We start from the raw sequence: 18,024 nt of genomic DNA, 5'->3' as shown, positions 1-18,024 counted from the left end.
GGATAACAAAGTCAAAACTACTATATCCAAAGCCTCAAAAAAATAAAAAAGTGAATTGTTCTAAGGCCCAAAAAAGAAATGAAAGAGCTCAGAAAATTATTTTCAAAATCAAATAAGAGAGAGGAAAAAATGGGAAAAGGAAATGAGAGTGATAAAAGAAAATCATAAAAAAATGGCTAGATGGAAAAGGAGATAGAACAGCTCACTGAAGAACATAATTCTTTAAAAATTAGAATTGGGCAAATGGAAGCTAATGACTCCATGAGACATCAAGAAGCAATCAAGCAAAATAAAAAGAATGCAAAAACAGAGGAAAATGTGAAATTTTTCATTGGAAAAACAAGTGACCTAGAAATAGATTGAGGAGAGACACTTTGAGAATTATTGGACAGGAGAGAATTCAGAATTCTAATTATAAAAAAAAAAATGTTATGTGTAGAACCCATATAAGATTGCATGCCATCTTGGGGAGGGAGAGGATAGGAGGGGGAGAAACTTTAAGACATATGGAAGTGATTACTGAAAACTGAAAACAAATCAATTAATTTTTTAAAATATTAAAAAATTATTTTTACATGTAATTGGGAAAAAACAATAAAGTGCTATTTAAAAAAAAAATTATTGGATTACCTGAGAGCCATGAGCAAAAAAAGAGCCTAGAGATCATCTTTCAAGAAATTATCAAGGAAAACTGCCCTGGTTGTCTAGCAAACTCCCTGGAAGATTACAGCCAAATTCCAGAACTCCCAGGTCAAAGAAAAAATATTGCAAGCAGACAAAAAGAAACAGTTCAAATATCATGGCCCCACAGTCAGGATAACACAAGATTTAGAAGTTCTACATTAAAGGAAAAAAAGAACTAGGATTACAACCAAGAATCACCTACCCAGAAAAACTGAGTATAATTCTTCTGAAGAAAACATGGGTATTCAAGGAAATGGAGGACTTTTAAGCATTCCTGATGCACTACTGGTGAAGTTGTGAACTTATTCAATCGTTCTAGAGAACAACTTGGAATTATGTCCAAAGGTCTATAAAACCCATGAATATTCTTTGACCCAGCAATACCACTACCAGGTCTATATCCCAAAAAGATCATAAAAAGGGGGGAAGGTCCTTTAAATATTGATAGCAGCTCTTTTAGCGGCAGCAAAGAATTGAAAATTGAGGGAATATCCATCCGTTGGGGAATGGCTGAAAAAGTTGTGCTGTATGGTTGTGACAGAATACTATAGTCCTATAAGAAATGATGAAAAGCCTGGAAAGACTTACATGGATTCATGCAAAGTGAAATGAATAGCCCGAGGAGAACTCTGCACACAGTAACAGCAGTATTATACAATGATCACTTGTAAATGGCTTAGCTCTTCTCAGCAATACAATCACCCAAGACAATTCCAAAGCACTGATGATAAGAAATGCCATCTTCAGGGAAAGAAAGAATGGAATCTGAATGCAAATTAAAGCATACTTTTTTAAACCTTATTTTTCCTGGTTTTTTTGGTTTGTGTTTCCTTTCACAAAATGACATATGAAAATGTTTTACATAACTACTCATGAATAACATATCACATTGCTTGTCCTTCTTAATGAGGGGGGAGGAGAGGGAGAGAGGACATTAAGGAACTTAGTGCTTAGGGTATCTAAGGGAGAATCCATACCTATGTTCAAGTCCCCAAGTAAGAAGGCAGGAGTTGGGGAAAAAAGAAAAATTGTAAGATGGGTATGGAACCCTGAGGAAGAAAGGAGTGACTGGGACAGCTACCAGGATGTTCATCATGGATATGAAAAACATGAACATGAAAGGAAAGCTTATTGGGTGCTGAAAGGAGGAGGAGAGCCTGGAGGATGCAAGGGAGACCAAGGAGTGGTCCAACTCCCTCTCCGAGCTGAGCCAAGGTGCAGCCAGCATTGAAGCTGGAGACCAGGCAGCCTAGGTCATGAGGGGGAAGTCAAGTTCTCAGGAAGAGCTGGAGGATAGGAGGAATGGGACAGGAAAACATTTAAGGATGAATGGAAGTTGTTGCTTATAAACAGGCACCCCACAGGGTACAGTGGAAGGGCTGGGCAGAATTAGTATGAAACCTAGGGGTGGGAAGATTGGGGGGGATGAGGAATTGGTGAGTTTGAGGATAATCTACAGGAGGCAGCACCACTGGGATCTAGAGGGTGATGAGAATGCCCATCCCGCAGTGGAGGGCACCACCCTCAGCCTGAAGACTCTTTCAGGGGATCCCCAGGTCAAAATCATTTTCGTAATAATACTAGGTTGAGGTAATTTGCCTATTAAAATACTCCTCCCTTTACCAACCACGTATTGTCATAAGGATGACTTATCTTTATATACTTTAACCAAAACAACACATAACAACAGATGGAATGCAGAAACAAATCTGATAATCCAGCTGCCTTCTATTAAGCCAGGAGATTGAAGAGATTTACAAAAATATGTAAACAGTGTGTGGGATGGCTCAGGTCCCTACATAAATCAATTACTCAGAGGCCTCTCAAAGTGATGACAGAAAAGAGATCTATTCGAGAAGCGGGACTCACCTGTAGGAGTAGGAAAGACAAAGACAAAGAACAGGACAGTGATTTATATAGACCCTAACGCAAGTCCCTCCCCCCCCACTGACCATTATCCTCATTAGCTGAGAATATGATCTTACATTCTAGACACGAAATCTAACCAATCCCTTTTGAAATGAAGACAATGAAGAATTAGGTAAACTTTATCCAATCATTGAGACCCTAATGTACTACATAGTTTTACATCCTTATATGGAATTATTCTGTTCTAAAAATATAGCAACCTTGAGCCTCTCGGTCTTACCTCACCCCTGGGAGGAGAATCACAATCTGAGAAGTCTTCACTAAACCTATCCCACTCAACAGTGTCACTTTTCTCGTTACTTTTGTCTGAAAAATAGTCATGTTTTATTTTAAAAGTATGTTAATGTGTCCTGGCTTTTCACTATTTTAATTAATAAGTCTGTATAAGTTTTAGTTTCCAATATGGTAAATGCTGATGGATAGAACCATACGAACTAAAGGTCTGAGGTCCTCTACCCCGAAAACCCCCGTGGGGTCACCAAGTCGGATAGGACCGGGCAGCTTATCTACACACCCAGACAACGTGACTCTGCCGCTGCGACCGTGGGCACCTCGGTTTCTGAGGCTTGGCCGTCGTTTCCCCAACTGTGAAACGAGGCAGGGGAGCCTTAGGATGCCCTCGGAGGTCCCTTAGATCCAGGATCGCGAGCACCCCAGCTCCGAGAAAGCTCCCTCCGGAGCGAAAGAAAGGCAAGCACGCGGAAGACCAGCAGATGGCGCATGCGCTCTTCTGCAGCACAGGCCCCGCCCCCTCACTACCGGTCCTCTTTCCCCAGGCCTCTCTCCCTCCCTCGCCCCGCCCAATCTTCCGCTCGCGTACTCCGAGGAGTGACGCACTTCCGCTCGTGCGCCTGCTGCGTAGCGTTCCCCGAGGGAGGACGCGATGGCGGAGCCTTGGTCCCCTGATGTAGCTGAGGCGACGCCGACGGTTACAGCCTCGGGCTCGAAGACGGCGAACGCAGTTCCCAAAGAGCTTCTGTCGCTGGACCCGAAGCTGCAGAACGAGTTTCAGAAGCGGGTGGCGAGTGTCCGCAAACGCGGGGCTAATAAGGTGAGCGGCCGTTGAGGACCGGTGGCTGCGGCCGCTTGCACGTGCGCGCCGTGCGTTAACGGCAGCGGGGTGGGGGGGGCGGGGGAGACTCGAGCCGCGCGCGTCCGTCGGGGTCCGGCGCGTGCCCGGGGGGGTTTATGACGAGACGGGCACGCGCGCCTTTGCCACCTGAGTGCCACCCCTAACCTCCTGCCGGGTGTTCCTGCCAGTCTCGGCCCGAGAGCGCGCCGTTTTATTTTCCTACTCCTGTCCCCCCTGCCGTCTTGATGACCATTCAGGTTTCCTGCGCCTCCGTAGGTGAGGGGCTCGACGTGACGTTTGTTAGGAGCTTTCCAGGGGACTAAGTGGGGGGGCTTGGCCCTTAGGGGGCCCGCCGTTTGTGACCCGTCTCTGAGAAGACAAGTTGTAGTAGGAGGGCACGTTGCATGGAGGCCATGGCAGACGAGCTGGGTCAGGGAGGGGGAATGCCACGGTAGAATTAAAGCTGGAAGGGACCTCGGAGCGAATCCGAGATTTGGGTTGTCAGGTCAGAAAAGCACCAGGTCCTCAGAGGCTTGGAGTATAGGGAAGAGACAGAAAATAAGAATACTTGGGAAGAGAGAATAGTAAAGAAAGGAAAAATACATCTTAGACCAGGGGTGGGGAACTCGAGGCCACACGTGACTCTCTAGGTCCTCGGGTGAGGCCTTTTGACTGAGTCCAAGTTTTACAGAACAGATCCTTTTATTAAGGGCATTTGTTCTGTGAAGTTTGGAATCAGTCAAAGGGCAGAACTTGAGGACCTAGAGGGCCACATGTGACCTTGGACCTTGGGCAGATTCCCCACCGTCCTAGACTCTCTTCTTGTCACCACCTCCCATGACAATATATACTCTTCTTCCTTTTCGTCCGAGGTAAGAGCATTAAATATGAGGGGAAAGGGGAGAAACAGTACAGAAATTGTGATATTCTTGCTCTCTCCCCTGCCCAAGTAGTTTTGGAAGTACTTCAGGGCCATGTTTTTTAATTGTAAGAGTTACTTTTGGGTACTGAAAGACATGCCCACCTTCTTTCTATCTGAAACAACTCCATTGCCTTGGATGGTCATATTTCAAAGACTTCTAATCACAATGAAGAATAAATATGTGAAAGATGGAGATTAGCTGTTGTAAGGAAAGGTTATATATGTACATGGTAAGTGATTTTGGGGGTATTTTTAGAATTAATTACAGGTATGGCATCATGGACTTAGAACTGGAAGGTGGCCTAAAAGGGCATCTCAGCCCTATTTTAAAGATGAGAGTTGGATTAGTTAGATTTAGGGAAAACTTTTCTTAGGTTAAATGAGAATGAGAAATGATGTGAACTTTTTTCCCCCCATTTTTCAGCCAGAGAAACTGACTCCTGGAGTGGTGTATTTGGGCCACCTTCCCAGAGGACTTTATGAACCTCAACTCAAGGAATACTTCACTCAGTTTGGAACTGTCAAAAGACTCAGGCTCTCTCGAAGTAAAAAGGTAAAGATATTGTAGTTCATAGGATCATAGGTTTCAACTTGGAAAGGGACCTTAGGGGAAAGGGACTGAGGCCTGAAGAGGTTAAATTACTTGCCCAGCTTCACACAACTAGTAATACTTGTCTAAGGCAGGATTTGATTCCAAGTCTAGCACTCTATTCTTAGTTTAGCCTGTTTTGTGGAAAAGAAGTTTATTTTTTTATTTTTTTTCCTATAAGACTTAATACTGTCACCTATTTCTTGTTCCTTTTTTATATGCTTTTCCCAGCCACTTTCCGTTGTCCAAACTTATATAGAATAATTGGAAATCAGGAATTTATTGGAAGCATAATCATCCTAAATTTCATTTAGTACATTATGATTCCATATCTATTTGTTTTGGGGTGTCAGGAGTATTGAATATGTTGTCTTTCTGTAATCTGCTTGTGTAGTATTAAGTAACTTCCATAAAGTTAAGTCCAGCTAAGTTGGATTATTTCACCTATCATATTCCTAGAGAAAATATGATTACAAGGGGAAAACCATGATGCATAAACTTAACTTCTCCTTTGAGAATGAAAAATGACCATTGGAAATTTTACTACAGGGTGAATCTGAATTGTTTTTCAGACCCTGCACACCTTCTATACTACCACTATTCCCTTTCCACCCTTCATTAAAAGTTGGGTCAGAAAAAGACCCCTCAGTCATTGTTATACCTTTAAATTTTCATTAACATTTAGAAAGCATCCAAGCAGGTCATTTCTTAGTATATACTATGTACAGCGTGTGGATCTGTGACATTGCTGTAGTTTTTAGGTAATGGAATTAAATAGTCCCAAAAGACATCTTTATCATGTTAAGGAGTCAGTTCCCTTTCTATTCAACAAAAATTAAGGAAGTATATTGGGGGGGAGGGGCACTATTGTAAGTGTTATACTTGGTGATGGGTTAACAAAGACCAAAGATGAAAAATGCTCTGCCTTTAAAGGAATCCAGAATGCTTACTAACTGAAGTAATGCCTTAGTTGGGCTTCAAAGAAGCTCTTGTGCAGGTGCTCGGAGACAGATGATGAAGGGCAAGTTCAGGGAACAGCAAGTAGAGCATTTGGATTAGAATGTGGAAGTTTTAAGGGGAATACTGTGAAATCTGGAGTGATAGAGGTGGAGCAAGATTGTGGGGTTTGAAGTGCTAGGTGAAGGCATTTGTAGTTTATCCTAGAAGCAGTAGAGCAACTCTGAAGGTTCTTGAACAGGGCAATGACATGGTTAGATCTGTATTATTATGCCAAAGATTATATTCAGCTTGGGGGCAGCAAAGTGGTGCAGTGGATATGCCTAAAGTCAGGAATCCTCCACTTCCTGGGTTCAGTCTGGCCTCAGACACTTGTTAGTTGTGTGTGTCCCTGGGCAAGTCACTTAATCCTGTTTGCCTCAGTTTCCTCATCTGTAAAGTGAGTATCTTTTGCCAAAAAAAACCCCAAATGGAGTCGCAGAGAGTTGGACATGACTGAAGGAACAGCAACAATATTCAGGTTGATCACTGTTAACATTTTAGACCAGTTGAAGTTGCCGCCCCCAAACTTTTCCCCCTTACTACTAGTAAGAGTAATGCCTTTCTGCCAAGGAAATGAGTTAGGAATTTTGGCACACAACTTAAAAATTTACCAACTCACACTTAAAGATGATGAAAAAAGTCACTAGACTGAATCTCATTTCTTAGCTTTGTGTGGGCTCACTAGCAAAACAACATAATTTTGATGGCGTTAGGTTGGCCAGGATAATACTACCTGTCTTTCAGTATTTGAAGGGCTATTATGCCCCAAGGGTATAGAACTAGAAGTAATGGTTAAAAGTTGGCAGAAAAACCAATTTACTTGGTTCCATAGCGACAGAGATCTTCTAACTCTTAAAATGTAAGATTCTCTAACCTCAAATGATATCTTCTAGACATCCTCCCACAGACACAAGAGTGGGCTGAGATCAAGCATACACATTCCTTCCCTGTCTCTACTTGTCTCTTCTAGTTCTTCTATGATTTGATTTGATTTTTTATAAGTTTTTATTGATATTTTCTATTTCTTACGTCATAATTAATCTCAGTAATCTGTCTTTTTCCTCCAAGAGCCAATTCATGTAAATAGCTGGGGAGGAAAAAAATCCCCACAACTAATTGATACTTTTTTTTAAAAAACTCCAAAAATGTGTACTATGTAACATTCTCGAACCTCCTACATCCACAAAGGGGTAGGTTGGAGACTGTCTTCTCAAATCTCTGCATTTGAGTTCTGCTTGGTTTTATAATAATTTTGTTACATTTTTCTGGGTTTTGGTGTGTAGTTCTGTCTGTTTACGTTGTTGTAGTTAGTATATATATGTTGCTTTCTTGGTTCTGTTTACCATTCGTATAGATAATTCCATGTTTCTTTTTATTCATTACACTCATCATTTCTTTCAGTACATTAATACTCCGTTACATTAATGTGCCACAAATTGTTTAGCTATTCCCAACTGATTGACATCTTCTTTGTTTCTAGTTCTTAGCTATCATAAAAAGTGCTGCTATAAAATACTTGGAGTGAATCAGGACTTTGTTCTTATTGATGACTTGCGGCAACCCACTAGTGGAATCTGGTTCAAAGGATATGGACATTTTAATCACTTTATTTACATAATTCCATGTTGTTCCCAAAAGGGTCATGCCTTTTCGCAGTGCCACCAACAATGTATTAGTATGTCTGTCCTTCCACCACTCTTCCAACATTGGCTATTGTCAATTTTTTGTCATTTTTGCCAATTTGCCTCTTATATGATTTTAAAGTAGATTTCCTACTGCCAGTGGCTTTTACAACTGAACCCATCCTACTCTCCAGAAACTGGAGAAATTTCAGTGACAGTTTCCGCACCATCATTTTCGGTGCCTCTTCACTTCTTCCAAGCAGTTATAGAAGTATCTTCTTTTACATTGCACATGACTACACTTCTGACTTCCAATTCCTAGGCCCATTAATCCCTAATCTCCTGATTTAGGTAGTATAACAGTATATAAATACAGTAACATACTCCATTTATGACACCACTAGTGAGCTATAATACTGCCATTTTCTGAATGAAAATATCATGTTCATTACAACCAAAGTCCTGGATTCTAGTGATAGTAAAAATCACCTAGTCGAGTCAGTAAGTATTAACTGCCTTACTCTGTGTCAGACACTATGCTAAGTAAGCACCAAGAATTAGAAGAAAGACTCTCTAGGAGCCCATTAGCTAATGGAAGAGAAATTAAGATGTCTAGGAAACATCCATTTTGATGTACTTAATATTTGGAGATTTGGGAATATGAGATTAAAGATCTAGAGATAGGTTAGGACTGGATAAGTAGATCTGAGAATCATCTGCAGAGATGATAAGGGATCTTTGGGAGGTGATGAGATGACCAAGTGAAAACAGTAGAAGGATAAGAGAAGAGGGTCCAGGAATGCATCTTGGGGGACACCCCTGGTTGGAAGGATACAACCCAGATGAAGTACCAGTAAAGGAAACTGAAAAGGAATATTGGTCATACAGAAAGGTGAACCAAGGGAGAGCAGTGTCCTGAAAACTTAGAGGGAAAAGAGTAGATATGTAAATGGCTGCTACATATTTGTATCACAACTAAATTAACCTTTTTAAAAAAAAATTTTTTTAATTTTTAAATCACTAGCCATTCTTGATTGTGTGAATGAAGTATTAAGTTAGATAATTTCATTCTGGCACATTTAATGAGTAATTTAGGTGACTTAAATTAGTGAAATCTTTGAATTTTTTTGTTTATTAAAATTTTCACACTGTGCCTTCTATTGATGGACTTTCTTTTGCAGACTGGAAATAGTAAGGGCTATGGATTTCTGGAGTTTGAATCTGATGATGTTGCTAAGATTGTTGCTGATACAATGAACAACTACCTTTTTTGCGAAAGGCTATTGAAGTGTAAGTACCTCTGTTTAGAAGATATTTTCCTGTCAGACTTGTGACATGATTATAATATTGTTTCGGTTGGGCAGTCTTCTCTTCTTCCCTTTTATCTAACATTTAAACTTACAAATGAGTCCTCTCATTTATGTATATGGTGAACTTATGTGTATGGGGAACAAGCTACTCACCACTTAAGAGAACTCATAATTGGTGAGATTTATGTGTATTTCTCAGTTTCCAGTTCAAAGTAGTACCTGTCAGATTTTATAGTTTATGTAATGCTAGAAGAGCAATGAACTGTTAAGATAATTTCATAAAAAACTTACTGAGCTGCCCTCATTTTTAAAGCAAAACACTTAACTTGATGGCTGTCCCTTGGAGGGGAGGACAGAGTATGAGCCAGCGAGAAGCATATATTCAAATTATTATCCAGTGCACAGCTATTTTCCTTCTTTTACTTGATTATACAGTGATTCTTCAGTTCTTCATCAGCATAGGAGAACATTCTACAAGATGAATATTCCATATAACAAGCTTACGTCATACAGAAACTTTTTCATAATTGAATTTGAAAGAAGTCTCACTAAAATATTGCTATAATTAACAGTGGTTGTCTAGAAAGCAGAATTTTTCTAAGTGAGCAGTAGGTCAGCTCTTTCCATTGAAAAAAGATGCAGTTTTGTGTACTAGAAAGAACCCTAGATGTGGAGTTGGAAGACCTGAGTCCAAATCTCTGCTCTTCTATTTGCTATCTTTGTGACTTTGGGCAAGTCAGTATCTCTGGGCCCTAGTTTTCATTATCTTTGAAATGAAAGGGTTGGATTTGACATGAGTTCTTTGCAGCTATAAATCTGTGCTCTGATCTCTAGAAAAGTGGCATGTTAATATATGTTGCCTTAAAATTATTCTCTGATTTTATAGTTTTCTTTGCCCACCTGGATTGTGATCTCCATAAGTGTATGTTTCTTCAGCATCCTCTGTGTTTGCAAACAGGTGGTGATGGTGCTGCTGCTGTTTTAACACATTTTCCAAAGTGATTTGGTAAAGAAACTGGGTCCCTTACAGCAGGAACCCTACTAGGTTTATATACTCCCAAAGACATTAAAGAAAGAGAAAAAGGACCCTATGTACAAAAATATTTATAGCATCTGTTTTCATGGTGGGAAAGAATTGGAAATTGAAGAGGATGCCCATCAGTTGAGGAATGGCCAAACAAGTTATGGTAGCTGTATGTATTTGAGGAGATGCTCTTGTGCTCTAAGAAATTAGGGGATGGTTTTAGAAAAAAAGACTTACATGAACTGATGTGAAGTGAACAAAACTAGTATAATGGTTTGTACAATAATAGTGTTGTAAAGATAAACAACTTTGAAAGACTTAGGAACTCTCATCAATACAATGGTACCAGCCACAGTATCAAAGAATTCATGATGAAACATGCTGTATCCATCTTGAGACAGAGAGGCCCAGGCTGCAGGTTGCAGCTTTTTGTGTGTGTGTGATGTAGCTATTTCAGGAATTTGCTTGACTTGTACATGTTTATAACAGGCATTTTGCATGTTTTCTCAATGTGTAGGGGAGAGGGAGGTAGAAGAGAGCGAGAATTCAGAACTGAAAATTAAGTAAATTGAGTTTAGAAGCTGGGTCCAGTTGAGGTAGAGTGGGAAATTACTGACAAATATTGCTTTCTTTGTTCTCCATCACCTTAAAAATAAAATCTGGTTTTGGGGGTATTTTTCTCATTTTGTCCTCTTATGGTGCAGTAATCTGCAATGATCCAAACATCACAGACTCTCTGTACCTGCTATGGTGTATTTATTTCACTACTCTACCAGAGTACCTATGGTGGACTGGATACCCACCTGTCCTCATACTTGAGATGCTGCATTTGACATCTCCCACTCCCACACCCATTTGAGTAGCTGGGTGGCTCAGTGGATAGAGTTCTAGGCCTGGAGTAAGAAAAACTCACCTTCCTGAGTTCAATTCTGGCCTCAGACACTAGCTCCGTGACCCTGGGCAAGTCACTTAATCCTTTTTGCTTCAGTTTCCTCATCTATAAAATGAGCTAGAGAAGGAAATTACAAACCACTCCAGTATCTTTCCAAGGATGCTGTGAGGACAAAATGAGATTTTATAAAGCCCTTAGCACAGTTCTGACATATATGATAGTTGATATATAAATATTTGTTATTGTCATGGCTAGATTTTGTGAAGTATTGTACCACACAGGCAGATAAAAGTTTCTGGGAAACTTTCTGCCTCCACCAACCATAGAAATCTGAAATTTGCCTACTTTTGTAATTTCTGGAATTTTATTGTTAAGGGGTGGAGAAATGCTGGATATAAGGATTGGTGGTAAGGAAATGGCAATAAAATTAATGTATAAAGATAGATTTCCTGTTAGAGTTTCAGAATTAAGTACATAAAGAAGTTAAAGGTTCTGATTTTGGTTATCTTTATATATGAAGTTAAGCATATTATTTCTTAAATCAGTATTTACATTTTTTCCTCATGTTAATCAGTTACACTGTAATTTATTTGATTAAGGTTCAAAAGTGGTAGTAACTAGGAAAACCATGTTCAGTTTTCTCTCTGACGGGGAAAACTTTTGTGTGTTTTTTGTAGGTCGTTTTGTGCCACCTGAAAAAGTACATGAAGAACTTTTCAAAGGCTGTGACATTCCATTTTCACAACCCTCTTATCCAGCAGTAAAACGCTATAACAAGGAACGGACACATGAAGAAAAGATAAGAATGGAGAAGCGATTTAGAAAGAAAGAAAATAAGCTCCGAAAGAGATTAGCTGAAAAAGGAATAGATTATACATTTCCTAAATTAGTAAGTGTTTACTACGAACTACATTTTAAAATCTATCAAGTCATGTCTTAAGGCTTTTGTGTATTTGGTCAAGTGTCAGGAATATGTCTTTGCCAAAGTTCATCTTGAGAATTGTATTCAGTAAAGCTTTATTTACTGTGTGGCACCTTAAATCTGAAGATGAGTTGAATGTCACTACAATTCTATGATAGGAGTGGTATCCTAATCCCTGCCCCCATACTAGTTAGTCTAGTTTTTCCTTAAAAGGTATTAAGACCTTCCTCCAGGTTTGGTTGATTCTGTTGACATCATATTCTGATTACCTGAGCACAAAGCAGTCCTGAAGAGCTCCAGAGGTAGTCTAATGCTTGGCTGATGGGTCTTGATGAGTAATTTGGGAAAGGCAGCTTTGTACAGCCAAATCATCTTGAGGTGTCTTCTGTGCTTGTCTTCATTGAAATATTCTTCTGTGGCAGATAACTCATATTGAACCTAAAGTACTTAAGGGACATGATTGAATCAAGACCAGACTAGGATATTTGTCCTAGTTTTGGGGGTTGGAACATAATGAACTCAGTGAGTTGGCAGTGCAAAGGAAGGTAAGCCCTGACTGGCCTTCATAGGTTTTTGTTGATGCTTCTGGAATGATGGTTGCTTGTTGTGAGTGTCACCTCATACTCACATTAGAGAGTAAACTGCCTTGAGGCCATTCAGCAAGGAGAAACTGATTTGAGTATTCCTGTCTTTAAGAACTAAGGTTTGACGATAATTGGGCAAACTTTGTTTTCGGCCCTCTAGCTTCGTTATGACTTGCAGCCTGATAATTTAAACCCTTATGTTGTACTAAGGGATTCTCTAAAGTACTTGGCTTACGTTCAGAACAGCCCGGAAAGGTTGAAGTTTAGGGAATGGAGAAAGAGATTTCCCCTCTTTGAGAGGACTAATTCCAAATAACTAGTTGTGTTCTGTGCTTGTTGGGACTTGGATACCTTTCTATGCCATGGATGGTATTACCCAATTTAGGAGAAGCCTCCTGAAACTTCAGAGGTCCTAACTAGCTTTTAGGAAGTCATATTTATATAAAACACTCTGATTTTGAATGACATTTTGGAAACAACTGCACAGCTGAACCAGCAGTCCTAAAATTGTACATGGAAATAAGTAGCCATTGAAAGTGATATGAGGTTCAACAGTGAGAAAATGCAAACTAAAGCAGATCCCTTGTATTTTAGTATTGTTTTAATTGTGCTGAAGAAACTATTAGAGTTTTGTTTTTTTACTTAGAATTTGGGAGACAAACCTCAGTTGCCACATGAATTTTTCTTTTTTTATTCTTTTGATACAAAGCATTGGGGATGGAGGAGGACTGGCATTTGAAATGACAATCCTAAAATCTTCCTCAGAGGCCTAGAGATATTTATGGAATTAGAGATATGGACAGATGTACCCATTGCCTCCCATTTAATTAGCTGAGGACAGTCAGGGATGCTGCATTAGTTTAAAAAGTTTCTATTCCCTCTTCCTCTCCCCTTCTAACTGAACTGTAATTCTCTGTTACTTCTAATGAGGGATCCCTTTAGACTTAGATCCCAGGGACATTTCCTCAGTCCCAGCAGAAATGGCTGCTACTTTCACATGGGAAGTAAAACACATGTACTGACCTAGAGGAGTCTCTGGCTTTGTTGCCTTTTGTATTGTATTATATCTGTCCTCCAGCATAGGAGGGTAAGAATTAGACTCCAGCAGTAGCAGCACCCACAGTGCTTTTGTCTAGCACAGGAGGGCAGAAGCAACTCAGGCCTACATTAGTACTCCATGCCAGCATAAGATAGAGAGTTCAAATTCTAGTAGTAGGAGTTGTCTTTTCCATGGCACAAGGGCTAAACGTGGCTGACATTAGAAAGTAGATAAACTTCTGGTAGCAATCAACCCAATAACAAAAGACAGGCTTACCTTAGCCTGATGCTTACTGTGACAAAACTGATTTAGACCCTCCACAATGCTGCTAGCACAACACCCACTGATAATTGTTCAGCTTCTTTCTAAGAAGGGCTTAGAGAGGACCAAGGAGTGGCATGTGTGTCACCAAAGGCACCCCCTTTGCCCCCCCTTTTTTTTTCTGGACCACTTCAGAGCTGGAATACTTGATTTTTAAAGAGATGAGCAATTTTCAAGTGTGGCTTTTAACTATGATTTAAGGAGTGTAGGTCCTTTGTTATAGGCCAGCTTTGTTACTTAACTACTGAAGTTAGAGGAGTAAGTACTATATAAATAGAAACTTGTTCCTTTACTGCGGATTGACAGGCTTCCTGGACCTGATTCACATTTCTTTCTGATCAGCTCAAGTCTTTGAGCCTGGTATTGGACCCTTACCAATCTCTTCTACATTCTTTCTGTCCCAGTCTTCAATGACATCACTCGTTGTTGCTGCTTCTTACTGTCTACTTAGTATTACTCCTTAAATATACCCCCTTATATCTCATCTTAGGCTTTTCTGAACTTCCCTTCATTATTTCATCTATTTCCATGGCTTAGTTTTTACCTCTATTTAGATAATCCTCAAATCTAAATTTTCAATTCCAATATCTGAAACTCCTGTATTTCCACATACCTATGTAGATATGTGTTTGAGGTGTTGGAGGGGGAACGGGTAGATATTTCCAGAACTCCCCTCCTCTTTCCTCCTCTCAACTTTCCTTCTTTCTATTAAGAATACCACCATTTTCCCAGCAAATTTAGGGAGGATGTATCTTTTCACTTCCTTATCCTTAGAGCTCATCAGTTTCAGTCTTGTCATTTTTCTCTCTGTAATTTCTCTTTCATCATTCCTGTTCTCAGCTTACAAGTATACCCATCTGCATCAGGCACAGGCTTTTGTAGTCATCTAACTAGTTCTCCCTCTTCTAGGCCCTCTGTTGTACAATCTCTTTTTCCTAATGCATAAATCTACCATGTTACTTACTTCTATGCCAAAAAGTTTTTAGTGACTTCTTAATGGCTTCTAAGATAAAATATAAATTTCTTGGCCTAACATTCAAACCTTTCCATGATCTTTATCTTCCAGCTTATCTTTCCAGCCTTATTTTCCATTACTCCTCTTTACATCCTCAGTGGACCAGCCACATTGGAACACCATTCTATCTCAACCTGCAGTCCAGAGAACTTTAGATTTCATCCTTACCCTTACCACATTATACATTGTAATATGTATGTTTATTTGTACACACTTCTCTATTCTTTCCCTCCCAATCCTTCCATCTTGTCTAGGAACATCTAAACCCTTTGAGAGGAAGCAACTGACCTGTTTATTATATAGAAGGTCTAAAGCATGGATACTTAACCTTGGGTCTGAACTTTCTTTTTTTGTAATGTTTTTACAACTATTTCAATAATAATTTGTTTCCTTTTTAATATTACGTGTTTTTATTCATTTTAAAACATGAATCTGAGAAGAGGTGTCTAGGCTTTACAAGGCTGGTGTATGGGGGAAGTAGGGTGTCCATGTAAATGTTAAAATTGCTGGTCTAAATTGTTATCAATAACAAAAGTAATAATGAAGCCATATTGAAATTTTATCATCTTAAAATTTTATTTAAGGTTTTACGGAACAGGAGAAAAAAGAAGGTTGCAGGGACTACTCTTCAGAAGTCTGTTGATAATGAGGTAAAAGTATTTGGGACACCAAATGTTAGATGGATACTAAGATTGTTTCAAAATCCATTAAAATGAATGAAAATGCATATTTAGATATGATGTGTGGGATGTGTGTGTATATATGTAAATAACTTGCTGAATATGTATTTCAGGATTTACCCAAGAGGGAAAAAATGAGTGTTTCAGATACTGCCTTTGATTCTGTGGATAGCCAGGTAAAAATTACATTACTACTCTGCATAGAATTTCAGATACAGTAACTATAATAAACTCAATAGATGAAACTAGCTTTTTTTTTAAAATTCAGAGGTCAGGGGAATCTTTGTTTTATAATAAAATTCTTTATAAGGAATTAGAGTTTGAGATAAGTTTAGCAGAAGCTATTAAAGTTGACTTAGTACAATATATTTTGATTCACCTATATGTATGTGATATTGAGATAGATAATTTGAAAAAGTTGTATTTGCAGCTTACACCATGGACTTCAGTATTAATGTTCTAATTAATTTAGAGAGGAAGAGATCACTCTTGTTTTCTTGACAAGTATCTGAACTACTACCTACCTGGAAATGCAAATTGAATTAAGAAGTATGAGATGGCCTTGAAATTAATATAAAAACCAGATTTACAGCCAATATTTATGGACTGATATTTATGTCTAATGACCTCACTCTTTCACTAATTGTGAAAATCACTTGACTTTCCTAACCCATCAGTTCTCTCATCTATAAAATAAAATATTTGGACTAGATTATCTCTTGCTTCCTTATTTCATCTTAGAAAGAGTTCACATTTCTATAGCTTTTATGAATTGAGAGCCTTCATATATACAAACCAGAAATGACATTCAGCATGTTTACTTTGGTCTTTTGCTTCTTGTGTCTAGGGCCCCACTCCCATTTGTTCACCAACATTTTTAGAAAGGAGGAAAGCTCAAGCAGCTGAAATGAATGATGATGAAGATAATGAAATTATACTTAAACTACCACCAATTGTTAACAAGAAAGTAACACCATTGACTCAGACTCCACCAAGTTCAAGAAGAAAAAAGGCAAAGAACAATAAAGGATTATCCTGAATATGGCATCTGCTCCGGGAACTTGGGTTTTGTTACTGGAACAACCTATTCTTATATATGATGGCAGTTTTAAGTAGTTCTTCTTAACATATGTTAATTGTTAATTTTGTGGGGGAAATCTTTTGTAAAATTCTTCCATTTACCAATATAGATGATGCTAACTAACTACTTTTGTTTTAATAATATCTGAAAAAATTATTTTACTTTTATGAAGGGGAAGTAAAATTACTTTTGTATTTACTCATTTCTTTAGCATGATAAAACTAGGCAAACTTTTTCAAGCTTTGCTAAATGTAGAAAGGTAATACTCAGATTTAGGGGAAGAAACAGTATCACCAGTATGAGTACATAAGGGGAAAATTTTAACCTACTATTGCCAAAAAATGTTAATGCATGCTACCTTTTCATTTGCTGTACTTGTGCTGCTTGCTAGTTATGCAAATACTTTCCACCTCTGTTGCTTTTGTTTTGCCCACAGTCTCATAGGTGAACCCTATGGTTGGAAAAAACACTTGTTACAGAGTACTTTAGTAAACTACGTTGGTTTTGGAATCAGCTTGTACCCTAATCTTTGCCCAACATACTTACATAAAGGGATGCATGTCAGAGGCATACTGGGCCTGTATTATTTTACAGTAATATTAACACAACTAAACTTCACTATAATATTTTTCATTGTAAAAAAAAAATGTCCATTTATGATGCTCCTATCCTATGAAGCAAACAGTCCCCATGTTTACTTAATGGCTTATTTCTATGGAGCCTATATTAGGTAGGAGTTAATGTCTATACTTAGCTACCTCATTAGACATGTCTAATCATTTTCTAGCAGGCCCCCTTTGTTATATTAAAATTCGAGAAATTGTATGTAAAATGCTTTGTAGACCATATTTAGCTCACAACAGTCACTTGAGAATTTATAAGATAATACAGTAGAACTTGGTTAATAACCACAAAAGAGTACTAATTCAGCTAGTCTACAGTTCTCAGTATCAGATGTGCAGACATTTGTATATATGTGCCTGCAGTGCAGGTATATAAGTATTTCTTCTAGAAATCTGATAAGTGGGAAATGTTCCTTGCATCACCATCTCCTGCTTAATTACATGGCTCGTCATAGCTATGGGAGCCAGTGTTCCTCCTTTCCACCATTTGCCCTTCTTGCTAGGTGTGAGCAGCAGGACACAGGTGTTCTTACCCCTGAATGCCTATATCAGATATAGTTAAGTTCTCAGGCTACACCACAGAGCCTCCTTTCACATGGCTATGTAGACGTGGACAGACTATGGTAGTAAACTTGATTATTGATTCCATGTAAAGCATTTTGTAAGTTCTAGGCAACCAAGTTAGATATTTCACTCCAGGAGCACTTCTTCCCCCC

At 38.8% G+C, this 18,024-nt stretch overlaps 1 protein-coding gene across 1 annotated transcript; it reads left to right on the top strand.

The window, feature by feature from the left end:
- The first annotated feature begins 2,896 nt into the window (after positions 1-2,896).
- NIFK (nucleolar protein interacting with the FHA domain of MKI67) lies at positions 2,897-17,195 on the top strand. Its single transcript, XM_072613410.1, has 7 exons — positions 2,897-3,664; positions 5,032-5,160; positions 8,999-9,107; positions 11,721-11,932; positions 15,509-15,574; positions 15,718-15,780; positions 16,452-17,195. Exons 1-7 carry the CDS (start codon positions 3,497-3,499, stop codon positions 16,641-16,643), a joined length of 939 nt encoding a protein of 312 aa, XP_072469511.1. The 5' UTR covers positions 2,897-3,496; the 3' UTR covers positions 16,644-17,195.
- Positions 17,196-18,024: the final 829 nt, after the last annotated feature.

The sequence above is a fragment of the Notamacropus eugenii genome, chromosome 5 (assembly GCF_028372415.1).
Source record: "Notamacropus eugenii isolate mMacEug1 chromosome 5, mMacEug1.pri_v2, whole genome shotgun sequence".
NCBI lineage: Eukaryota > Metazoa > Chordata > Mammalia > Diprotodontia > Macropodidae > Notamacropus > Notamacropus eugenii.
Note: the sequence above shows the minus strand (reverse complement) of the source record. Positions and strands in the feature narration are given on the sequence as shown.